This window comes from Tasmannia lanceolata, unplaced genomic scaffold (genome assembly GCF_043159265.1).
Source record: "Tasmannia lanceolata isolate RefF3 unplaced genomic scaffold, GAP_Taslan_0.1 ptg000018l, whole genome shotgun sequence".
Taxonomy (NCBI): domain Eukaryota; kingdom Viridiplantae; phylum Streptophyta; class Magnoliopsida; order Canellales; family Winteraceae; genus Tasmannia; species Tasmannia lanceolata.
This window is the reverse complement of record NW_027518695.1, coordinates 2,157,989-2,184,560: the sequence shown is the minus strand read 5'-3', so window position 1 is coordinate 2,184,560 and position 26,572 is coordinate 2,157,989. Positions and strand designations below refer to the sequence as shown.

At 37.8% G+C, this 26,572-nt stretch overlaps 2 protein-coding genes across 2 annotated transcripts; both read left to right on the top strand.

The window, feature by feature from the left end:
- Nucleotides 1-10,648: 10,648 nt before the first annotated feature.
- Nucleotides 10,649-12,213, top strand: LOC143851849 (phosphoserine aminotransferase 2, chloroplastic-like). The gene has a single exon (XM_077361350.1). The coding sequence runs from the start codon at nucleotides 10,735-10,737 to the stop codon at nucleotides 12,046-12,048; it is 1,314 nt and encodes a 437-aa protein (XP_077217465.1). The 5' UTR covers nucleotides 10,649-10,734; the 3' UTR covers nucleotides 12,049-12,213.
- A 9,235-nt stretch (nucleotides 12,214-21,448) lies between these two features.
- On the top strand, nucleotides 21,449-23,204 carry LOC143851850 (RING-H2 finger protein ATL46-like). Its single transcript, XM_077361351.1, has one exon. It carries the CDS (start codon nucleotides 21,890-21,892, stop codon nucleotides 23,030-23,032), a length of 1,143 nt encoding a protein of 380 aa, XP_077217466.1. The 5' UTR covers nucleotides 21,449-21,889; the 3' UTR covers nucleotides 23,033-23,204.
- The last annotated feature ends 3,368 nt before the right edge of the window (nucleotides 23,205-26,572 follow it).

Genomic DNA, 26,572 nt, shown 5'->3' with positions numbered 1-26,572 from the left:
AATTCCTCTAGATCTGTATATTATTTTCATTTTGAGGGAACTTTTAATAAATTTGAAGAGGAACACACTTCAATAACTTTCTAGAAAACGTGGAAACAATGAGAGGAGAAGAGAAAGGAGACCCTTAGCCGTGTTTGTGCCCAAATGTACACAACATGAAGGCATGGGCTCCCACCTAACTAGAGTTGTGGGCCCGGCAAAAGAGAGTGTCCCCTCCCCCCATTTACACCTAAACATGTTGAATTTCTCTCCCAAAATACTACAATTTATCGTATAAATGATTTAACTACACCAACTCGGCTGAAGCTTTTGGAGTAATTGTTTGTTTCACATGAGTATCAGAGCTATTGCCTTACCGCAGGTACGTTCAAAACCCAACAACTACTTGATATTGAAAAATTCACATGCACAACCAACCTAAAAAGGAGGGGTCACACGTGAGGGATAGCGTTGAAGTATAAATGATTTAATAACGCCAACTCAGCTCTAACAGCTTAAGCTTTTGGAGCGATTGGTTGTTTCGCAATTATTTTATGCGAGAAAACCAATTTTTTGTGAGTTTTTTTATCATCAGGTATTAGGAGTAGAGAGAATATAAATGAATTGAATTGACATATATATGGGTGACGATCAGATCGTCAAACGATCGTATATATGACCTATAACTTGGAAGAATAAGTGCTTAATTAGGTTTTAGGATTTTTCATAATTAGTAAGCGTTTGAGGTGGTCTAGGTTAAGCGGGGCTGCTGATCAGCTGGGGTCCTATGGAGGTGGTGGCATGCACGGTGGCGCTTGTAGACAAGGCACATGAGCTCCATCTTTTTAGCCTTTCATGGTTACCCTTCCACCAACATTCATTAAATAGCCACACAGGTTGAAACTTCTCAAATGAAGGACCACACTGCACACACATCTATAAAGTGGGACTTCTTTCCTGAGATAGGAGAGTTTCAAAATCACTTATATATACGAGTTATTATATGATATCTGTATGTATATAGTTGCACATATTTTTTTAAAATATATTTGGCTCCACCTTGTTCGAAGATCTAAACCATTTATTTATATTGGGCCCCAACATAAATATATAGGTTGTGCCTTGAAAATAATCTCCACAGGATGCTCCTAACCCCTGATATGTAGAGGCTTCTATATGGCTTTGTCCCTCTATGTCTCTATGACAACTCGAAGGGTTAGGATCTTCCTATGGAGGAGATTTTTGGGGCATGACAAATGAATGGTTTGGATCTTCGAACAATGACGGATCAAATGTATATTTATTAAATACCCATGCTCCTTTGTTTGCAAAGAGTTTGTGATTTGTCATAACCCCTCACATTTTAAAATCTACATTAAAGTAGTTAACCAAACCATGCATTTTTCATTTTTTAAGAAAAGATTTTTCCGAGAAAAAGAAATCCTAGATCCAAACATGCCCATAAGGAGCAATCGAATTCATGAGATGGTTATATATCCTCATAAATAGGAAAATGATATTTCCACCCCCTGATCATTTTCAGTAAAAGACAAACAAAAAGGGGATGTAAATGATGAAAAAAACTCTTCACATATAAATATATACATATTGATATAATATGCAATATTTGGACTCCTTTTTGGGACATTAAGGGGCCGTTTGGATACGAGGATTTTAGAATCCAGGTTTTCAGTTTGAAAACAGAGTAAAAGAGGGTTCATGTGTTAGAAAAATTGATGTGCAAATCTGTAATTTAGGATTCGAGAATACATTATAACGAATTAACCTCACAACTTGAAGACAGAAATCAATAATACTATTTTTTGCAATAATAATCTGTAAAGAAAAGGAGAAATCGTTAGATCACTTATCGAGTTGAGGCACGAAGAATCTTCGTTGTCCTTAAAGCAAATCTCGCCCCCACTACGACGAATCAACGGTGCAGATGGGCGTCTCGACGTATGCCTCTAGGATACAACAACTCTCGCTCCAGGGGTGTGCACTCACGCAGCCTGGATGCCTAAGAACTCGCTTATATTTGCCAAAAGCCTTATGCAGAAAACCAGAGAGAAAACCAGAGAAGAGAAAGAGCAGAAGAAGAATCTGTCAAGGATGTCTTTCTGTTTTCTCTAAAAACCGATTTTATAGAAAGTCAAAACGACACGTTAGGGTGAAACGTCGCACTCTATTAGTGCGTGAGATACGTTTCCCAAACGGTCACTAAACCACGATTAAGGAATCTCAAACGGTAAAAAGAGTTAAAACAAATTAAATAAACTCTTGAACTGTTAAAAAATAATAATAAATAATAGAAAAGGAAAAAGCCTTAGGCCCAGCGGCGCGCGTGTGTGGTAAGATCAAAAGCCCGCCGGACCCAAGTGGGTGATCCGTGCGCGTAGGATCCCCATAACCTCTTGCTCATTCACAAGGTTAAGAGAGTGAAAGTATATATATGGCCACTCTCACCCTCTCACACTTCCCATCTAGGACTAAAGTTTTTTCATGACTTTAGTCCTTTTGGAGGGAAGCTCAAATACTTTGAATGAGAAGCCCAAAAGCATAAAGCAAGTCCCAACAAGGACAAACACAAATGACTAAAAACACCCAATTGTAAGTTTGAATTACAAAAAAGATTTTTTTTTCACATAAAAAGTCAACATCATGATCGCTTACTGTAAGGTGTTATGACAGCGTTTCTTGGATTTTAAGTGAGAAGGTTTTAAAAATCTCTCCTGCAGCCTGAGATTTCTAAAACCTGGAAATATGGGAGGATCTACTACTCTCTTGTTGATGGAAAGAAGGGGGAGAAGTAAAAAACGAGTCAAAAACGACAGCTGGTCCACTTCTTCTCTAATCTCTTAGCTACAATTTTGAAGAAATCCCGGATTCTAAAATCCGCGTATCCAAACGGCTCCTAAGGTGTGTTGACTTGTTCACCCATGGCGTGGGTTTGAAACTTCTGCTATCTTTTTGAGGCATGCAGGGAACTAAAGCATTACATCTAAACTAAAACAACTTTCTCTATTGAAGCGATCGGAATTTCAACAAATAAAAGCAAGTGACATGATGATGTAAGGGCCCTTATTTCCTCCACTTTCTGTTAGAATATCTTAGAGAGAGAGAGAGATTATACAAACACGCATGAACACATGCATGTGTGCTACCGATTTCCAACAGCTAGGGGAAATGAAAGAAAATAGAAGAAAGGTCGAGATACAGAGGGTGCATTTGGATTGTTGGAATCAGGGCACCAAGATTGGCATCCTATTCCGATTGCACTCAATTCCGACATTTGGTTAAAAAAATATGAATGGAGAGCAAAAATTACACCAACGCAAAAATAAAGGAGGAGAAAATACTGTCGGAATCTATTCTCAGAATGAAATTTTTATTTGAATTATCTATTTCCTGACTCAACTCTAGTCGGAATGAAATTTTTATTAGAATTATTAATTTTAATTTTTTCCAGTCTTTGATAGTTGAAATAGGATGCTGATTCTGATATCTGATTCCAACAATCCAAAGGCAGCTAAAAGACATTTCTTAAAAATTTCCTATATAAAGGGCCATCAAAGCAATGAAGACATTCTTAAAAACCTCCCACATATAGCGGCAACAAGGCAACCGCCGGAAAAGGTATGCTTATTAAATACTTGGTGATTCTGGTTACCTTTTATCTAATACTAATAATAGATCAGCCCCTTCATTTACCAGCGGGCACCCCCTGCTGATTTTTTAAACTAGGCTCGGTTTCTTCTCTAAAATGGGCATAAAACAAATTTTGTAACATCAAAAGATACATATAGGCTAAGGAAATAGTAATAAAAAAGCAACTATAAGGGGGCGGCCATGGTTAAAACCTCCCACATACAGGAGCAAACTGGTGCAAACCATAGGCATAGGACCCAGCAAAATGGTGTGGGTCCCATGGCCCACCCGAAACTTCAAACTTTGCTAGAGTGGGCCCGTAGGTCGAAACTTACACGAGTGGCCTCATTCTGCGTGTTCGGGTCCCGGGAATCGGGGAATACGAGGACAGATGCACTGATAATAATGTTAACGGTAGCGCGTGTGAGAGAGCTGTCAGACACGTGCGGTGTTCGCTGGAATAGTTCAACGAAGAAGACGTGTCCCGAAAAACGACAAAAGTTTGCGCGTTTATGACAGAATTCCCTATAACCCCTAGCAAGGGTGGCGCACATGGGCGTCTTAATGTCACTCTCTCTCTCCACTCCTATAACTTACCTTCATTGTTTTTTCTTTTTCTTCACACTCTCTACTCACTTCTATTACTTAGTGCAGTTCTTCTTCTTTATCTTCTTCTCTCACTTCTATAACTTAGTGCATTTCTTCTTCTTCTCTCTCTCTCTCTCTCTCTCTCTCTCTCTCTCTCTCTCTGTACTTTTAGCCAATTCTATCATACCTTGTTTCCATGGAGAACATGATGTTACAGGCGAAGAATTCTGCTCGTAAGTCGAGTCAGGGAGGAAGATTGAAGGCTAATGATATCTCGAGCACAGTGTTGGGCCCCAGAGGGAGAAGGGTTGTTCGTGGGTCCGTCCGGAAGAAGGTAAGGAAGCTCCAGAGGCTGATCCCAGGAGGGCGAGGCCTGTGTCCTGATCGCCTCTTCTTGCAGACCGCCGATTATATCTTGCTTCTAAGGTTGCAAGTAAATGTATTGCAAGCTCTTTCCAAGTTGAACAAGCCTTGAGCTATATATGGACAATTGGGCAATGTTTTTTTTTTCCTTTTTGTTATTAATTTTGTTATTATTAATAGTATTGTTGTTATTATATAGTATTAGTTTATTTCGTGGCGATTTTATTGAGTTGGATATATGCCGTTTCCTCTTCTGAATCTCTCCAAGGTCTAAACCTGCAATGAATTTCTTGTTATCTTATGGGTTTGTTAAGGATTTCCTCCCTTTGTTTTTTCATGATAGGGCTGAATTATTTTTTTGTTTTTGTGTTGTTGGGTTGATTTATTTTATCTTGACTAACAGTCACATGATTATAATTTTAGAAATTTGATTTTTTTGCATTAGTATTGGCTTTGTTTGAAAAAAAAAAAAAAAAAAAACATTGTGTAAGGTATGAGCGCAGCTTTATAGAGGATTTTGAGGCTGCCATATGTTATAAATTGGTGCAGAAACGATTCATTAAGTTGAATAGATGACAGAGCGAAAATGATAATAAAGAAACCAGTAGCAACTGTTTTTTTCTTCCTATTCTTCTGAATTCTGCCATTGAAATTAAAACCTGAGAGCAAGCCAAAGGAAACCATCCTTCACCCTTCTTCTTACATCAAACTCAATGAAAACCCACAAGTTGAATTTCTGGAGTCGAGAAAACCCATAAGCCATGTGGAGGGTAGATTAATTAGAATAAAAAATGCAAAAAAGTCTAGAATGCCCTCCTTTTCTCTCCTTTTCCGTATTTGTACATGCCTCTTTATTCTACCTCTAAATAATATTGTCATATTATCTTGTATTTTGTAGTTCAAATATGATTATTTGCTAGAATCTACTAGGAACATTACAACAAAAGTGGTTTCTACAGGCATAGTAAAAATCCTCAGAGAAATAAAGGCAGATCTTATCTTGATGAAATATGTGCTTGGTGATCGGGACAGTTCACCTTGTATACCATCACCAAGAGAACCAGTGGGTCCAATGTCTAATGTGGAATGAATGGATATCTCAATTAAAAGATTGAATCGTGCAAAAATTAATGGCTTGATGTCTTTTTCATCAAGCTTGATCAATGGTCGAGGATCATCCGATGAGGGTAGGATCAAGAGTACTTATTCATGGCCCAAACACTACATATGTGGCAGTGGGTCCATGTCGTACGAAGATTGGTTTTGTCAAATAAGGACCAATTTTGGTCGTGGCATCCAAACTCCAAACAGGTCATAAGTCTTGAGCCTCTTTGGTTATCCAATCGATCTCTTTTGGGGTTGTTTTTCGTGTGAAAGAAACCTGATGTTTATTTTATCCTTGGATAGGCTTAGCTATGTTTTGCCAACGTGAAGAATAGTCCCAAGAGTAGGGTATACTATACAAGCAGGGTAGCCGTAACCCATCTTAATGGTTTATTTAAGATAAAGTTATCCAAGTAGGGTAGCCAATCCTCGAAACAGATTATCCAAGGATTTCTATCGCCATGGAGAACAGTCCCTTTGTGATGATTTCTTATCTTCAAAGCTTCGAGGGTGTGGATTGAGCCTTGTTCTTAGGTTTTACTCAGATCCTTATCTTTTTAGATCATGATTAATATTTTCCGTTGGTCTTTCGAATGGATCTTGATTAAATCTTGCTTTTGGCTCCCGGCCCACAATGATATAGGGGACATCTTGTTCACTTTCTGAACTTAAAACTCTAATTTCTTTTGCAATTCTATACTTGAGATAGGAAATTTTTTGTAGCATGGCCTGGTCTATTAAGTATTAACCACTGCATTAACAACTACTTAGAAGTAAAGACAAAGTTGAGTTCGTCCCATCATCAAAACATGGCAGTGTGGAGCCTATTTTTATTAGGCTACCATATTTTAATAATTGCACAAAGTCAGCTTGTTTTTTTAATTGGCTTGTGACAACTTTTTAGGAAGTGTAATAACCTTTGACAGCTAATAAGAGGCAAGTAGAGTTTGTGCAAAGGAAATGATACTTTCGCCCCAACTGCAATGTACGTGGCAATCAGGACGGTTGAATCCTTCCCATGTGAAGTACATCAGCCCCTCTCCAGTCATGAATAGGGGCACATTTATAACATCCTTTTTGTCTACAAAATTTCAGTATTTTTGGCTGAAATTTTGGGATAGTATTAAATAATAGATAAATTTCAGTTTTTTTTTAGATTTTTCTTAAATTTTGGACCGAAATTTCAAGTTTACCCTATTTCTGGGATAGTATTTAGACCGTTTCGGGTTTACCCTATTTCGATTTGGGTCTAGACTAATTTCGGGTTTCTGTCGAAATTTCAAACCATGCTTGTGACTAAGGTTTAAAATTTCAGTTTCGGACCTTGAAATTTCAAATTTTCGACCGAAAGCTGGTACAAAACCCGAAAACAATATTTTATTCATTATTAAATTTCGGCCAAATTACCGAAATTTCGGTGAAATATTAAATTAATATTAAAAAACAGATTTTTTGGGTCAAATTTCGGAAAAACCGAAATTTCGACCGAAATAAATGACCGTTTCGGTTTTGATTGATTTCGGTGTCGGTCTCCACCGAAATCCGAATTTCGGTAGAAATTTAAAACCACGCTTGTGAGTCTTGTGACATCCTAGTCATATATACACTCGGGCTGTCTCAAGTAAAAAACATGGGGCGAATATATCACTTCCCTTCGCACAATTACTAAAACATCGTAGTGGCAAGCAACATCAGTAGCCTTTTTAGTGTCAAAAGTTAATTGATAACTTTGACATCCGTACCTAATAGGGAAGCTTGTCAGGACATAATGTCTCTCCTAGAAGCTCCACCCACACCTCATGTTTTGATAATGGCACCCCTTATGTTATTAGTTAAACACCGTTTTGAAAGTGTAAACGCAACCAACCCCTTTTCCGTCCATTGTACTCATAACTCATAAGCATGGTTTCAAATTTCAGCCGAAATCCTTGGTGGGGACCGAAATCAAAATTTGCCGAAATTTTGAGAAAATGTCATTAAAAAATAAAAAAGTTACAAAATATATTTCAGCCGAAATTTCGAGAAGAAATACCAAATTTCGGATTTCGATGGGGTCCGAAACCGGTACTGAAACCGAAATTTAAAACCTTGCTAAATTTCAGTTTCGGTACCGATTTCGGACCCCACAAATTTCGAAATTTCGGCCGAACTCCGGCGAAACAAAGAAAATAGTATTTTATTCAATATAAAATTTTGTTAATTTTGGTAAAATATTAAATTAATTAAAATAAAACAGGTTTTTTGGGTTAAATTTCGGAATAATCAAAATTTTGACCGAAATTCCGAAATTTCGGAAGAAATAAAGTACCGTTTCGGGTTTATATGATTTCGGTGTCGGTCGGTGTCGGTCTCCACCGAAATCCGAAAATTCGGTCGAAATTTAAAACCATGCTCATAAGGCCGGGGAGAGGAGTGTTCATTGAATCAAAGGTTGAATGATAAACGTAAGCACGTGATTTTTTTAAAAAACAATAAAAATGCCCTTGTTTCCCTTCAAATTACCACCTTTGCCACTGTCATTTAAGTGTCCAAAAACCCCAAAAACCCATAAAATTTACAAAGGAGTGCCACGGTGCCACCTAACCCTTAAAATTGGGATTCTTCCCTTTCCAAATGTGTTTTCTTCCCCAAAAGCAAAATTTTCAAAATTCCAACCAAGGATATCCTTTAACCTACCCAATATCCATTCAATCTCGCCAAAAATACATTCTTACATTGCCTTGCTCATGATTCCCTCTCTCAACGGTCATTTTAAGGTCGATTTATTCCCTAAAAGAACCCTTATCTTCGCCCATGCCAATACACACAACCAAGGAAGAAGATCTGCGACCTACAACGGTTTTTTTTTTTTTTTGGCCCATTTTCCTTCTATAAAAACCCCTCAAGGTCCTCTCTAAGCACAACAACATTCCACACAAAAATCACAGCAACAAGCTCTGCTCTCTTCAAGCAATCTCTTCACTTTTCTTCATTTTTTCACCATTTTTAACGTTGGGGCAACGGCTTTAACGCCTTCTCTGAGTCATCAAACAGGATCTTCAAGACCCACCTCACATCCTCTTCTTCTCCAACTATCCGACACCATTTGACGGAAAACAAAATAGGGAAGGACTAAACTCCTATTTTCTATTTTTTTTTCTTATTTTATTGTCTGCATGTTTCAATCTACTTAGTCTTGCATCTTGCTGAAATTTGGTTGGTTTATTCATTAACTAGGAAACCATACATTTATCTTGAATTGATTCATTCCGGCAGTTCTTTCCAACGCATAAATATCTTTCTACTGTGTTTTTGTTACATAATTTTCTATCTCTTTATCAGTCAGGTAAAGTGTTGTCTGACCTACACGGCTCAAAATTGATCACTCTATTTGGTTGGCAAAATAAGTTTCATACATTTCACAACCAAAGGCTAATCTCATTTCACTTAAAAGCACTCACCATTTCCTTTACTTTTTTTTATTTTTGACCTTTTAAGTTTTCAATAAACACAGCCAACCCCTCTCCATCCATTGTACTCATGAGGCTGGGGAGCGGAGTGTTCATTGAATCAAAGGTTGAATGAAATAAGAGCCCTCAATTTTCTAAAGAAAGATCAATGGATGTAATGCTCCCATAACAATCAATACAATGAAAAAATCCTATTAATTAGGCCAGTAGACCGTTGCGATTATTTCGAAATGGTCCTGCTAACTTAAGAGTTTTTATCTCTCTAGTTTTTTCAGTGTGGTTTCATTGGTCAACATATTTGTCTGCACCAACCAATTGACAACCCCACATGAGATTGAAGTATGTCACCTACCGCTTGCTATGAAAAAGGGTGTCCACAATTTCTAAGAAATAAAAATCATATGGGAACTGAGAATAAGACTGTGGGAGCTAGAGACCAAAAATCAGTGCCTCAGACACCACACTACAATTTCCAATGAATTAAGAGAACTACTAGGAAGATCACAGTCCCATCGGGTTCAACAATGACAGTCAATTCCAAGGTCTGATGTGAGGGTATGTATGTGCAATACTTTCGTTGATAATGTAAAACTTCATGAGATGACCCACGCATTATTCTTCCCATGCCTAACTGACATCCCATGTGTAAGATAAAGAACTACAAAAATAATGTAACTGATGCAGTGGAAGCTCCTTCATTTCATAGCAGCAAGCTTAAAGAAGATCTTTGAATTTTTTTGACATCTCTCCCACTTTGATTCTTGCTGGGGAGGTGCAAGAATTCTTAGATCTAACAAAGATCTTGCATAACATTATAACAACAAGATGAAATGGATGGTAGGGGAGAGAGAGAGAGAGTTCTGTATTTAGGATTTAATTACTTAAAAAAGGATTTTAGGTGGTGAGTTTGCAAGATTTTAAAAAGGGATTTGCTAGTGTCCATTGCAAAAGGCATTTCGCGGATGGGCTGTTTCATGTGAGAGAAGCCCCCTCGGGTATGAAGTCAAAATCTGCTGAAAAGTGAGCTGTGTGGCTGCTCTCACATGCAACAACCCATCTGCGAAATGCCTTTTGCGATGGGCGCTGGCAAATTCCTCTCTAATGTATTTATGACTAATCTTCTTACACCACAAGGGGTGGCCCAGGAAGAAAAAGGGGCGACTATATCCGTCCCATAAAAAGCTAAATTTTAATATGGTAAGTGGTAACTGATACATTTCCCCCCCTTTCTTCCCCAGGCCAGCCCCCTCTAGTGTATTTATACACAACAAGCAGGTGGCCAAAGTAAGAAAAGGGGGTCAATATCATGACCCTTTTAATACTTACGTGGGCCCATTATTGGTGGGTCTTATTGAGGGATCAACTTCTATCACCTTGGCCCACCACAAGAGTTATGTATGGCGTAGACTGCAGACGTCTCTAAACTTCTTCTCCGGGGTGGGTGAATGAGAGTGACAAATTTTTAGAGTGGAAATATCAATCGATACGGGTGTCAAATTTACGTGCTTATAAATACCCCACCAAACTTTGAAAACTTAGATCTTCACAAAGAATCCCAGCCAAAAAGGATCTTCATTTGTCTTCTTCTTCTTCTTCAGCAGAAATGGCAATGTCAAAATCCCCCCACTCCTTCCTTCTCCAAAACCCTAACCCTAACCCTAACCATCCATCCAACGGCCATTTTCTCAAAAAACTCAACCCCCCAAATCTCCACTTTTTCGCCCCCAACTCCTCAAGAAAACCCCTCTCCGTCACATGCACAACCATCTCCTCTTCTTCCTCGGCTCTCTCTCCATCACCTTCCTTCCCGGACCCGTCTAAATCCGAAGATCGAGTCATTAATTTCGCCGCCGGTCCGGCGACTCTGCCTGAAAACGTGATCCTAAAGGCGCAATCGGAGCTCTACAACTGGCGAAATTCCGGCATGAGTATCATGGAAATGAGCCACAGAGGTAAGGAATTTCTCTCTGTAATCCAAAAAGCCGAATCAGATCTTCGTACCCTTTTGGAAATTCCTTCAAATTATGAGGTTTTGTTCTTGCAAGGCGGCGCCACTACCCAATTCGCCGCAATCCCTTTAAATCTATGTAAACCCGAAGATCCTGTTGATTATGTGGTTACTGGATCTTGGGGTGATAAGGCTTTTAAAGAAGCTCAGAAATTTTGTAACCCTAATGTCATTTGGTCTGGAAAATCTGAAAAGTACACAAAAATCCCATCTTTTGATGAACTCAAACAGAACCCTAATGCCAAATACTTGCATATTTGCGCGAATGAGACGATTCATGGGGTCGAATTTAAGAACTATCCGATCCCCCAAGGGGAGAATAAGCTTTTGATTGCTGATATGTCGTCGAATTTCTGTTCTAAACCCGTCAATGTTTCGAAATTTGGATTGATTTATGCTGGTGCTCAGAAGAATGTGGGCCCATCTGGGGTTACTATTGTGATTGTGAGGAAGGATTTGATTGGGAATGCGCAAGGGATTACACCTGTGATGCTAGATTATAAGATCCACGCGGATAACAAGTCGCTCTATAACACGCCGCCTTGCTTTGCGATTTATATGTGCGGGTTGGTTTTTGAAGATTTGTTAGAGCAAGGTGGATTGGAGGCAATGGAGAAGAGGAATTTGAAGAAGGCGGGAATTCTCTATGATACAATTGATGGGAGTGGTGGATTTTATAAGTGTCCTGTTGAGAAATCGGTGAGATCGTTGATGAATGTTCCATTTACACTTGAGAAGGCGGATCTCGAGGGTGAGTTCATTAAAGAAGCTGCCAAAGAAGGTATGCTTCAGCTCAAGGGTCACAGATCGGTCGGTGGAGTTCGCGCTTCAATCTATAATGCGATGCCTCTGGCAGGGGTTGAGAAATTGGTTGCTTTTATGAAGGATTTTCAGGCTAAGCATGCTTGATCTGATCCAGGCAATGTCTTGAAAAGTCTATTAGAGTGGTTTTTGTTTTTTTTGTCTTTTTTTTTCTTGGTTGTATTTCGATTGCATTTGATGCAAATCCATGTAAGGTATTGTTGTCCTATTGGAATATTTTAATTGAATTTTAGTTTTTTTGGTTATTATAAATGTCATTTATGAATTAGTCTATATGCTCTAGATCAGTGAAGTTCATTGATCTTCTTCTTGGTTGTTTGCTTAGTTGTATGTACCAATGGTGGAATTAGAGCATTCAGTCAGATTGAGAGTAGTATCCAAAAAATTTTCCTTCTGTAATATTCGCTCACTCAATATTCTGCTCTGATTTAAATGTTGACCTTGATTCTCGTTCTAATATAGCAAGCCCATGTTGGGTGAGTTTTTTATGCTGATCAATGTGTCTGATGCTCTTTTGAATGTATATACAGCTTGAACAATTTAAAGCAAGTTGACAAAAAGACTGAATTTCTATTATGCTTTATTGTTATATTTCAGTTCTATGAGATAATAATTTGATGAAGTGGTCCTCAAATTCCATTTAATTTTGCTTATAGCTTTCCCAATTCTATCATTCCCTTATTCAATTGCTCGAAGGCATTTCCTGCAACGGATGCTTCTGCGGAGCAGATCAATTTAAGCCTGCACATCTCATTCATTTTTTTCTCCCTAATGAAAACTTGCTCGCTCAATCAATCAATCTATCAAATTCTCTCCCTCCCTCTCTCTCTATCTCTATTGTGTTTATCTCGTCATTTTATTTTTTTAATAGCATTAGATTTCATTAAAAGGCAGGGAAGCAAACAACAAAAGTCCCTATTGAGATAATCAGGAATAATACAGAGCAGCCCTGTTTATAAATAATGCACTAGACTTATAGCTACTTTTTTTTAATGGACATATAGCTACTTTGGCATATGATCTCTAAAGATTTTGCTAGCCACCCTTTTGTTTGCTAATATGTCTGCCTCCACATTGGCTTGTATCACATGACAGAATTGTACATGATGCCCCTCTAGCCTGGCTAACAACTCCTCGAACAAATCCACAAGTCTCTGCGGGTAACCCTTCCCTTCTATGATCCATCCAATGACATTGAGTGAATCTCCTTCGATATAGGATACCTCACTTGAAAATGGAATGTGTAATCTAACTCCCTGTCCAAGGGCCATTGCTTCCGTTTTGGTAGATCCCTTCTCTCCCATCGGACCTGCACAAAAGTAATACTAACCTCAGTATTCCCATCTCTTATTATTCCTCCTATGTCTCTTCGCCCTGGTTTCCCCTACTTGAACCGTCAATATCAGTGTTTCGAAACACGGATGTGGGTCAAAATGCAGCCGAAGAAAATCCTAGTCGACTTGGCACGACGCGGTTGAGTACTCCGTTGACGCAATCATAACTCGGAGAGTCAAAGTAGTTTTTATTGACTTTGTAGTGCAAAACGCGGAACACTGCCACAATAAAAGGGAGTCGACTCGGGGGTTTCCACGATCACATGGGGGAATTTTGAAACTATGGTCAAAATTCAATTTGATATTCGCCATCGTCGGTGGCTTCCATCTAGAGTCCATTCCAATCGACATAAAATGGGCGTAAAACAAAGTTTTATACCCTGTCCCAATTTTCCTCTATTCCATAAGCCTGACACACACACACAAAATTACAACTGAAACAATTTTCTTTCAAACCTTGTCTCTTAGCATTGAGGCCCATACAAGATTTACATCCAAATGAGGGTAATTTTTAGCGGGTAAAATTTGGCTACCTCTCATTTCTGCGGACAAAACCAGCACCCTCTCCCTTCTCTTTGCTCTAAAATCGAGACTCGATTTTCTGTTTTTCCACACACCCAGTAAAACATCAATCAACTGAAATAGAAACTAACTCAAACTTGGCTTCCTAAACTACTCTAACATCAATTAAGAAACTACTCTAGAGCATCCAAAGTAAATCAAAAGATATACAAAAGGAGGAAAATGAAGGGTTGATCGTGTCTGAGGCAGTGCAAGGGAGCGAAAGCATGAGAGCAAGAGGAGTGCTATAGAAGAGTTTCTTTCCCACAGAATTGGGGCCCATACTTTATTTTCACAAGGGTGTTATACGGCTTAAGTGATTTGGTCCACTTTGTTTTATTTAATTTTGTGACAATGAGTTAATTTTGTTAAGCTGTTAGGGCACATGTAATGTCTTTTATTTCTTTTAGCTAAGTTAGGATGGGGCCCATTGTCCATTGTTTTGAGTTATGAGTTATAGGGGGAGAGTTTAAGTCACTTTTGAATAAACAAGAGGTTGCACTTCACTGTTCACAGTACTATTCACACACTGCTCTCACAGGGTATTTTTGTAGGAAGTTTAAGTGTTCCATTTTCATTAGAATTAGGGTTTGAAATGTGAAGGGATTATAAATACTATTGTAAAGCCCACTTTGGGTTGCACTTCACTGTTCACAGTACTATTCACACACTGCTCTCACAGGGTATTTTTTGTAGGAAGTTTTAGTGTTCCATTTTCATTAGAATTAGGGTTTGAAATGTGAAGGGTTTATAAATACTATTGTAAAGCCCACTTTGGGTGCATCTTTTGATGTAAATGAAATACAAGGTTTTCTTCTTTCCTCTGTCACTTTGTGTACCTTTTGTTGCAGAGTTTTGTACGTGGGATTTTGGAGAAAAGAACTTGAGATGATCTTTATCTGAGTTTTCTACAAGATCTTGAAGGCTGTGCCACTGTTGTAGTCAACCTGGAATCAATCAACTTTTGACTATAATATCAACAACTAATAAGTTATCTAAACAGGGTTAGTGACTACGATCTTGTCTGTAGTTTTTCTTTTGTTTGCTCAACTTGTTTCAAGAAACTGAATTAAGCTGTGAGTATTTGTGGTGGGTACGTGTGCATGGTGGTTTTTTTTTGGGGGGGGGAAGGAAGGAGCATCCATAGTAGGATCTGTCCTACATTACTTGGTGTCAGAATATTCATAGTAGGATCTGTACTATACTATAGTGGAGGTGTTACTTGACTATGAATTCGCCTTTATGCTGTTGGATGCCTTCTTGTCATGGGTGGCCCCATCACTTTTCTAACGCATGCTACAAGAACTTCTTGCATTCGTAGAAAAGTACAGTGTCCTAAATTTTCCAGTTGCATGTGGGTTTTTCTTAAATGGTTGGAAATCAGATATTGATTGGGCTTTGGCATATAATTTGATAGATGGATTTACTCTCACTTTCTTTGAGCTCTAATGCGTACCATTCTACCAATGGGTTAACAATACAATTGAAGGATCTTGTCAAAGATGCAAACTTGGCTGTCATCCACGCAATTGAGTTGTCTTTTCTTATTATCAAGTAACTTGATGGTATCTGAGTATCTATTTTCTTTGATATCAGAAGCAAAATCGCTGTTATTGAAACATACTGGCCACAAGTCCTGTGTTTATTTTACTGCTTAGTCAGAGTTAGTGTAATAATTTCTCTACTGGTTACTTTGTATTTATTATGCACAGGATCTTAAGGTTCTTGATAATTCTGTGGAAAAAGTTGCTCCATTTGCATTTCAAGCACTAGGTAGTGCTTGGAGAAGGGGTTCAAACTTGGTCCTCAAGTATATATGCATGAATTATTGAATTGCTTTCATGTAGAACTGTATTGGTCATTCAATCTGCCTAGGAAGAAGACAAGTAGGCCTATGTTTCATGATGAAGGTGGTCTTCTAGTCTTTTGATCAGAAAGTAATCAATATATGCTTTAATAAGAAGACACTAGGTTAAATAATGCTAAAAATCCTGATTTGACCCTTTTTTGTTTATGCTTATATTTTATTTTCTATTATAAACAGCTGGACTATTATTAGGATCTCAATAATGTCTTGTTCAATGCCATGAATTTGTCCTATAGTCCTATTAATGCCAAAAATTCTTTATCTAGTGAAATGCATTGTGCAAGATGTAAACATTTTGGACGTTGGATGGACTGAGTTAATGTGTAACCTTCAAGAGTACGAAGTTCTTTCAATGTTGCCACATGAAAGCTCTATTCACCTCTAATTTGCGAAGTTAACCAGGAACTTGCACAAGTTGGCTTATATCCAGTTGTCATGTTCTCCTAAACTGTAGTATAACACAAGCATAACACAAGCTCAATCCGTAGACAGTGACTCTATTTCCTGAAAACCCAAGATGTGAGAATCATATACTGTTGTCCAAATGTTCTGTCCACAGAACACATTGCTGAAAGTTTTACCAAGCCTCTCAAGAGAATGAAATAGGCATCTTTCAAGCAAGCTTTCAATGCATATATTATTGCTTGTTAATTTTTGTGATAGTGATTGTTGATTTGTAATTTGTGTCAGTGTTTATGGAAATACACTGATACAGTTCCTCATTTAAGCCCTTTCTGTGGAGGATAAAATTCTTTGAAAACTCTCTCTCTCTCTCTCTCTGTAATTGTGTTTATTCTACACATTTAATATTTACTAAGCCCATTGTGTTTGAAAGAAACACATCCTGGAAGTTGATGTCATTTGAACAAGTTTATAACATTTTGTAATGCTTAAATTATTCAGCACGTCTTCTTTCTTCGATTGGACAAAATTTGAGCTCTCTCTTGTGTTATTTAATAGCATTTTTTTCTACAATATGGTAATTACTGTTTCTCAGGCTTGAACATTAGCTGCAAACCTTGCCGATTCTATTCAGCATGGTGGTCTTAGCTTTAAATGCTGGTTCTTTCGCCCCATCTCTAATAGAGGTATGAATTCCTGTCCGACTTCTCTTTTACTCTGAAAAGCGTATTGGAGTCATGGTGTAAAGGTTGCATATGCTTGGAACAGTTCTCTAATCAGTGATGAAGATTGATTATTGAATAAATGTTTGTAGTTTGTTTCTCTTATATGATTGGAGTAGTTCTCTAATCAGTGATGAGGATCGATTATTGAATAAATGTTTGTAGTTTGTTCTTCTTGAGCTCTGACTTCTTTTTGAATCTCACAATCCAAATATATAGTGACAAAAGACAGGTGGTCTGTGGGACCTCCCGAAATCGTGGCTCCTACGTGCTTGTATTGAAGAGATAACCATGCTGAAATTCTCGAGTTAAATACAATTCATGTAATTGGAAAGCAATGTTGTCGACTACTAAAGGCCATGCTTAGACGATGGCATAAATTACATTCACATGGTTAATCTTAATTAATCATGCTTATGATAGAACCATGCTAATCATGCTAATTAACTATCTGTTAAAACATGCTTAAGCTAATCATGCTTACTAATCATTCTTTGGTGTTTATGCCATATCAATCATGCTTATGTTGGTGATTGTCTACATTGCTCTAATTAAAATGTTAAAACATTTTAAGTTATGGAACCTATTCACTATGCTAAACTAATCATACAAATATTCATTAAATTCCAGGTAATTGATGTTTTTCTTTTCTTTTTTTCTTTTGTAAAAATACTCCCCCCCACCCCCAGGCAAATTCCTGGCTCCATCCCTGGGCACAACTAGAGATTTTTAAGATACATACATTACAAATAGAATATATGTGTTTTAATGCAATGATGTTATGAATCTGTACTGAAAAAGCTTCTTTTCATTCCTATGAATCTTTACGTAGCTATCATAGAAGAACCTTGATATATTTTGTGCCTTCTATGTAGGTATCATTGGCATTATTGAGCAGTAGGCATTCCATGTGGGCCTCCGTAGGTTTACTGATCATCGGGCCCCATAGTCAAAAAAAAATTCGTGGGATTTTTTCCCCAAGGCTTGGCAACCAAATAACAGATTAGTTTTATGGCGAACCAAACAGGCACTAAAGCTAGATTGTTTTTCTTTCGTGTTGTTGCATATTAATCCCTCATTTGTAAACTACATAATAATTAGGGGAGGAATGATAGATTCACATCCCATATAATGTGAATTGTAGCAGACTTAATGCTTTTTCCCGTTCTGACGCAGAATCACGTTACAGGGGATGCGAATTTATCATCACCCAATAATTAAAGCAACTGATGTTGGCACTACTATGTTTTGATATTTACACAAACTCAGCTTGTCTCTTATTAATTAAATAGTATCAAGGGTTATTACAGTTCCCAAAAAGCTCTCAAAAGGCAATTGAAAAAGAAAAGTTTGCACCAAAAAGTTGAGCCTATTTAGATGCCAACAGACACTATTATTTCAAATTAATCTTAAGGGTGATGATTTTTTCGCCCCCCGCGGATAATGCATCCCCCTTTAACGTGATTTGATGTCAAAAAGAGTTAAAAGTCTGCCCACAATTCACATTGAAAGAGGGGCGCACTATCCTACAGGAGTACAGGGGGCGAAAAAATCATCTCCCTAATCCTATTTGCAAATGGGATATTAAGACCTCAGAAGCCATTAACTATGGACCATATCGACTCTCCCTCTGATACCGATATATATTTGCCGATATCGGCCAACATGTATTGGGAATATTTTAAAATATTCTTGAATATTTCCAATATATCGGCATATGGGACCACTCAAATACGGATATTTATCACTGCAGTGGCCAATACATTATACATATAGATATTTAAAACCATGTGTACATGTCTCATAGTACATATGGGGAACATGATCTAATGAGAACTCCACTAAAAGTACAAAATCGAACTCCATATATATTTTCAGTTTTTCCTTTGGCAAATGATATATTCACCCCCTTCTCTTCCCCAGGCCACCCCCTGTAGTGTAAAAACCGGGGAAGAAAAGGGGGCAAATATATCACTTCCCTTCCGTTTTTTGGCATTTCTTTTCAAACCCATTTTAGATTTCGAAACAGACTCGGTACAAACCATTTCTCATCATTGGAGCTAATCGACTCCTTCACAAAATCCGTAAAAATCCAGAACATGGTCCCCTCATCTGCACCTTTTGACGAAGACCCCAAACCATCACAGCTCTGTGCTCCTACTTACAATATCATCCTCCAATTATTCACTTGAATTCCAAAATAACACGTGCTGCTTAATCCTTTGGACCTCCAAAATCTCCACTGGATGAAGCCATCCACAATTGGGAGCATTCTAATGCAAATAGAGAGGATGCAGGGAGATTGAAATAAGCATGTTATCAAAGTTGGGTGTTTTAGTTAAGGGAAAAATAAGTTTCATGGAGCTGGAAATGCTGTGAACCCTCGTAAGGTGCACTCATAACCCTCTTCAGCTTCATCGTTGTTAGGCACCTAACCAATACGCCAAAACCCCCAGGACTGATGTAATGTGTGTGGCTAAGCTGTTTAAACCTGACCCACACTAGTCAGGCTCCCAATTAGTCTTATATCCAGGCTGGCCCCCCAGTTAGGACTATAACGTTCCTCCACGCTTTTGTCCTCGGGGACCAACTATGTAACAACTTTACATAACACTTTTTTTTTCAGGTAGTCCTTTCCACAGATCTTCCTTCTACGGCAGCCCACTTTGTAGTAACTTCACTTTGACGACTTTAATTCTGGCTTTTTAACCACGTAGTCTTCTAGATATGTCACCCTTTCGTGACTAGAACACGTGATGTGGTGATCACTCCAATATTGAATGTTAGATATCTAACCGATACGCCAAATTCCCCAGGATGGAAGAAATGCGTTAGATTAGGCCCTTTAAACCCATCTCATCCAATTTTGGCCCCACCCAATCCCATACCTAGGAAGGCGACCAGCCAGGAGCATGACAGTCGTCGTCGTCGTCATCGTTGTTGTCATAGTCGACAATGCGATGTGGAGTTCAAGAAAGGATATATCCACCCTCTTGTTTGGTCTATTCAATCCACCTTGACTTTATGGTCCCAATCATTTTATCGTAAGATGTATTAGCACTGTGGCCATGGCTGATGGTTAGGATCACGTGTTCTTCATGGGACCCAGGTACATATGGTAGGGCCAGCAAGTAAAAACCAGTAGATCAACGGCTGATTTGCTTCTCCGTTGTAATCGTCCACTTGCAGGCCAAATGTATGGTTTGGATTGTATTTTATTACCTCGAGTCCTTTGTCATTGCTCCCATTGAGTTATCAATTTCTATCAGCAACCAATACAAAAGTTACCAAATCTAAAGTGTCGACCAAGGCGCCTTCTTTCTCTAATTGGACCCCCTTGTTTGACCACAAAATCCCAAAGGGGGATTGTTTTGACACCATGAATTTAGGCACTTTCACCCATATCAATTTCTCATATTTGATACATTTTTAAGTGATATGGGGTGGAAGTGCCTAAGTTTAAGGGGTCATTTGGATAGGTGAATTTTACAATCCAGGATTGTAAAATCCACGTTTTAGCATGAAAATGTGATAATACCAACATCCAATTCCAAATAGCAAAGCAAAAGAGCAATTGCATATTTGCATTTGACAAACTTACAATCAAGGTACTTTCATTTTGTGTGATTCCGCGTCTAAAAATCAGGGGACAAGGGCCCCCATGAGCAAGGGAGATGCTACAAAAAGCTAAAAGAAATGGGGGAATGAGCAAAGTTAAAGTTTGTGTCATAAAGTAAAGGGAAATGATATTTCCACCCCCTTTTATTTGCCTTTGTTACTGAAAATGACTGTATTCTTTATTCCCCCTCCCTGTGTTCGTCTTCCCTTGAAAATGAAAAGACAAACAAAAGGGATGGAAACGTTGGGCCGTAAAGCTGTGGAAATGTTGGGAAATAGAGGGGTGGACATATCATTTACTTGAAGTAAAACCATTCACATAATACCGTATCAAAGGCCACTGATATTACCATACCATGTTTCAATAGTTGCACAAACCCAGCTTGTCTTTTATTTTTTAATTGGCTTCTAGAGCTTTTTAGGAACTGTGATCAAGGTTTTAAATTTCGGTTTCAGTCACCACCGAAATTTCGGTTTTGGGCCAATATTTCGGCCGAAATCATGTAAAAATATGATTATGATTTTGTTTTTGTTTTAATTTCGACGGAAATGTTTAAATTTTCGGTATAAATTTCGGTAATTTTTAGTGAAAATTTTGGCTATTTCAGTGAATATTTCATAAATTTCAGTGAAAATTATAACATTTCGGTGGAAATTTTGTTAAAAAGTCTAAAAATGGAATTTCAGTGAAATTTCACCGAAATCTTGTCAAGAAACGACTTCATGTACGTTTTGTTTCGGTCACGGCCGAAATAGAAATATTCCGGCCAAGGCTATTCCCGCCGAGGCCACAATTTAAAACCATGACTGTGATAACTTTGATAGCTCTTTAAATAATAAAAGACAATACGAGTTAGTGCTATTATTAAAACATGCTTGCGCTAAAAATTAAGAGATTAAAATATGGGAATGGGTAAATTGACGAAAATACCCTTTATCCCCTCTTTTTCAACCCCTTCTCCCTCCCAATCTTGGAAGCTACCACAAGCCTTCTCCCACCCACTTTCTGTTTTATATATTCTATAGCGTAAACCCCTCAAAAATCTAATTTTTAGGGTTTTCACCCCTGTAACACCCGACCAAGACGAGGCAACAAACAAACAGATGGAGCTTGATTAAAAGCGGATTCCCCAAATCAGAGGTAGGTTACCTTGACATCTCTTACATCCCTTTCCTTCCACAAAAGTGAGATGGGTTGTTCTCAACACAAGGCAAAATAGGTTTCCTTAGCAGACCTACTTTCTAAAATGGTGGGATTTTTTTCAAATCCGAGAAAAACCTGTTTTTTTCACCACATCCAACTCTCAGTAGAAGAAGATGATGATTTTGTACCCTGCTCACAGTCCAAAATGAGTTAGTTTGGAGAAAAAATGGTATTTTTAGCCTACCCATATCCTAAAATTACTTGATGTGATGCCAAAGGAATGAGAAAAATGTTCTTTTTATCTTATTCATCTCCAAAGATGAATTGGGTTTTGGCTCAAATCAAGAAAAAAGAGGCCCTTTTATCTTATCAACCCCATCTTTCTCCTTTGCTTTCCCCACCTCCTTATAGCACTAGTTATCAAAAAGACTCATCTCCATCACCACAAGCACCATCTGGTAGTAAAATCAGTCCGACTGTTCTTTTTATCATAGTCATTTTGGCCGTGATCTTTTTCATTTCTGGTCTACTTCACCTACTTGTCAGATTTCTCATAAAACAACCATCCTCAACATCATCATCTCAATCTAACAGATACCCACAAGTCTCTGGTTCTGATGCTCTTCAAAGACAACTACAACAGCTCTTTCATCTCCATGACTCTGGTCTAGATCAAGCTTTCATAGATGCTCTTCCAGTCTTTCTCTACAAAGAAATCATGGGTTTGAAAGAGCCCTTTGATTGTGCTGTTTGTCTGTGTGAATTTTTAGAAGATGATAAGTTAAGATTGCTTCCTATTTGTAGTCACGCCTTTCACTTAAATTGCATAGACACGTGGCTTCTATCAAATTCAACATGCCCTCTTTGTAGAGGGACTCTTTTTGCCCCTGGATTTGCTATTGAAAACCCAATGTTTGATTCTAATGATTCAAGGGATGGGGATGGATTGTCTGGTGATGGGGATGATGGGTTTCAATCTAGTCAAAAAGTAGTAGAAATTGAAGAGATTGTGAGTGAGAAATTGGTTTTGCCTGTTAGACTTGGGAAGTTTAGGACCTTGGATAATGAAGAAAGTGGAGGAGGAGAGACTAGTAGTAGTAATTTGGATGCAAGGAGGTGTTTTTCTATGGGTTCTTATCAGTATGTTGTTGGTGACTCAAATTTGCAAGTAGCTTTTTGCCAAGATAGAGATGGTAATGTTGAACAGCTTATGAATAGAAGAGGATCTAATGGGAATTTTTCATCTGAAGTGGATGTGGAGGGGAAGAAAATCTTTAGAGGGAGCAAAGGTGAGAGCTTTTCTGTTTCAAAGATTTGGCTTTGGTCTAAGAAGGGGAAATTCCCAAGTATATCAGATACCCACTCGGGTATTTCTTCTTTGAATGTTGGCTTGCCACCGATTGAAAGAACTCAGGGTATATGATGGTATTTCTCATGTATTTTTTGAACAGTCAATCAGTCAATCACTAGGGGTCTCTCAGTTTTTCCAGATTTTGAGGACCTTCTCTCTAGGTATTGGAAAGAAACTCTCTGATTTTTGTCTAAATTTGCCTGCTGCATTAAGTCTAGTGAATTTCTTGTTTCTGTTTTTATCAGTGAATTCTTTGCTTTTGGGTATTGAGGCCTGAATTACTACCCTTTAAACTAGGCATGCCACCCTAGGTAAAACTAAAATGCATATTTAATAAGCCAAAATTTATGAGTGACACTACCAGACCACCTCCCCTTTAGCTTTTCTTTTCCTCTGTCCTCTTTTCCCGGATTTTTATTTTACCGGGATTTTTTTTTCCCACCATAGTCCGGTCAACCAAACATGGGATTTTTATTTTTCCGGGATAATTCCAGGGAGTTTTTTTTCCCACCAATCTCCCAGGAAGTTTTTTGTTCCACAAAAGTCCCAAGAACCAAAATAATTCTGCCATCCAAACGGAGAATGGTGGGCGGATCCTTGAAAAGGGGTGCGGAGGATACTAGTTATCGGAGCTTTGATTTTAAACGGCAGTTTCACCTCAATTGGTCTTGATTTTAAACTCCATTTTCTTCTTTTTTTTCTTTTTTCTTTTTTGCTTTTCTAAGTGGGTCGGTGGTCAGTGGAATACATTATGCAAAATGCAGAGAGTGGTGAGAAAACAAACACAAGTCAAATATGTATGAAATAAAATGGTCCTTCTTTTTTTTTTACTAAGGTTGGGATCTCAAGGGTAGAGGGGGTTTTGGATCATTGAACATGTGGCCACCATTTCCATCCCTCTTGTTTATATTTTCCTAAAAATTGCTGCACTTTAAAAGCTAAAGAAAAGGGAGTGGAAATATCATTTTCCATATATCAGCACCCTCGCGTTTCAAAAAATGGCAATCTATTTCATATTTTACAGTTTTCTAATTAGCTGTTAAGAGCCTTTGGATCATGCTGAAGTCACGTGGTTGTCTCACGATTGTCTTAGATTAGATAATCTCATACTATCATACACCATATATATATAAAACAATTTCAAAGGTGGTTGTGTGACTAAGACAAAGAAGAAAATGGGGAAATCGTAGGTAAAATGTATGGTTTGAGATCGATTTAAGTGACTAAAATAGTACTTATTTATGAGTAGAAAAAAACCACATTGTAGACAACACGTTATGTAGGTGAAACTACATTATCTAACTTATATTATATTATATCAGGAATCTCACACTAAAATATTGCATAGATCAATTCAAAATATGTTCAGTATCTTGCACTTGACGGAGGTTGTATTGATCGTCGGATTTAATATAGGATTAGTCAAGAATTACAGGTGACAGTGCAGATTAGGCATATGTGCTTGTGTGTGTGCGTGCGCGCGCCCAAGCAGGCGGCGTTTGTGCGTGTGTGTTTTTAGCAAGACATTGTCTTGATGAACTTACAAAATAATGACCCAGTGCAAATTAGGCATATGTGCTTGAGTGCTTCATAATCTGGGCCGTTGAATTTGAATTTGGGATGTTTTCGCCTTTTCGGCCTCAATTCCCACGTCGTTTCTATTTGAATTTTTCTTAAAATATACAGTTCCTAAATAAAGTGATCATTCAAGCATTCATGGATACACAACATTCTTCCAATTCTTTGAGAAAAACTTGGGAGTTCCGTGATGTTTGAAAAATTCAAAAACTCAAAGAGAAACTGAAATTTTGATCAAGTTCCTGAACTCCCAGAGGAGAAGCTGCCATCTACCTTCAATAAAAGGTATTTTTCCTTTACTTTAATTTTCTTATACTTTTCTTAGTCTACGTGCTAATATAATTCAGATCTCCATGATTTTCAGTTCATTTAGTCTGCAATTTGAACTCTTTCTTTAACTGTAACTTAATTTCTTCCGGGTCTTTAAGTTTTCCAAAGTTTAGTTAGATTTCATATTTTTCTTTAATTTCTGGACCACTTTTATCATTTGGATCCAATTCTAGTTTAAACTTTGCATTCATTTGTTTTTTTCATAAATTCAGTTTCCTATTAGCCAGTTTCATCAATTTCCAACAAAATTCATGCTTGTTTCAGAGTTTTTTTTTTAATCAAATCCACATTTGATTCTAGAATTTAAACTCAACCCAGGAACTATGGCATACAGACTGATCGGTATGGTTTTTAAACAAATTACCAATTTGGTTTTTAAACAAACTGAAATTTCAAAATTTTAAAATATAGAACTGGTTTAATGATTATATAGTTCTTAGAAGTTCAATTGTAGTTTAATGATTATATAGTTCTTAGAAGTTCAAATTACCCTTAATCACCTGTGTGGCTTTAATTAAGGGCCAACTCTCTATCAGTTATAATTACATTAGGTTTAGTATGATCACCGAACATAGTATTCGACTTTTTCAACATCCCTCTTTTTTATTCATTCAAAAAAAAAAAAACTTCTTCTTCATAGGGAGAAATTTGACGGCGACGGTGGAGATGTAAAATAATTCAAGGCATGCTACAATCGTCACTTTCCCTAAGACACTTTCCGGCTTTTTCGCCACCACCATTTTCGCAAATTGCCTCCAAGATATAATGAATTCTGGTTACAAGACTAATGTATATGTTAAGAGGTAATTTTTTCTCTGTTTTCTGTGTTTGGAATGACAGTTTTCTAATTTTTTTTTATCGACTTATTGGTGGCTTTTCAGTCCGACCTTTGGCTAGAGTATGACTGTGGTTCGCCCTGTAATGCTTATTATACCATTGGTTGGATCGTGATTGATTGTTAATTTGACCGTGGTGAAGTCCAAAGTGCGCCAAAAAGCACAACTAATCGTCCTACAACCCACTACTTGTATGCGTGTGCGGATGCACTCTCCTACGGTCTACCATGCAATGCTTGCTTTAAGTAAAGTAGCAACTAGAGTGAGAGATGCTTTATATACTCCTCCCGTCTCAATTTCTAGTGGGGTACTAAACTTTTTAGCCCAAAAGCCTTTATTTTGAAAATAGTTTTTAAACAACTTCCCCATTCCGTAGAAAAGCAAAGCATGAATAGAGAAAGTGTTAAAGCTTGTAACCCCAACATTATCAAGTAATGACGTCTCATACGCTCTTGTAACACAAATATATTCGAATAGCGCTTGCTCATTGATATTCAATCTGGGTGAGAGATGTAAGATCTTATGTGGGAAAGCATTGATCTAAGATCGATTGTCTAGATTGAAGAATGAGATTGAGTGTGAAATTACTAAAGTTACTAATTTCCACAGTGATTAGTGAAGGCTATAAGGGTAGTCAGTGCATCTCATCCCTATTGAGACATGGATGATTATTGTAGCCTTAGATTCAACTACATCTATTAGATAAGTAGATTAAGCCAAGTAGGGTTTATTTTGGGTGGAACACTGGGAGGTCTTTATCTATAAATAAAGGGGTTGGTCTCTGTTGCTATTTAACTTGACCAAAAGGAGATCACCCCCTCCAGATATCAAACAGACTGGAGAGGCAGTAGAAGATCAAACCTAGTTG

Coding starts and splice junctions, on each gene's coding strand:
- LOC143851849 (XM_077361350.1), top strand. CDS start 10,735: ATGGCAATGTCAAAATCCCCCCACTCCTTCCTTCTCCAAAACCCTAAC.
- LOC143851850 (XM_077361351.1), top strand. CDS start 21,890: ATGAGAAAAATGTTCTTTTTATCTTATTCATCTCCAAAGATGAATTGG.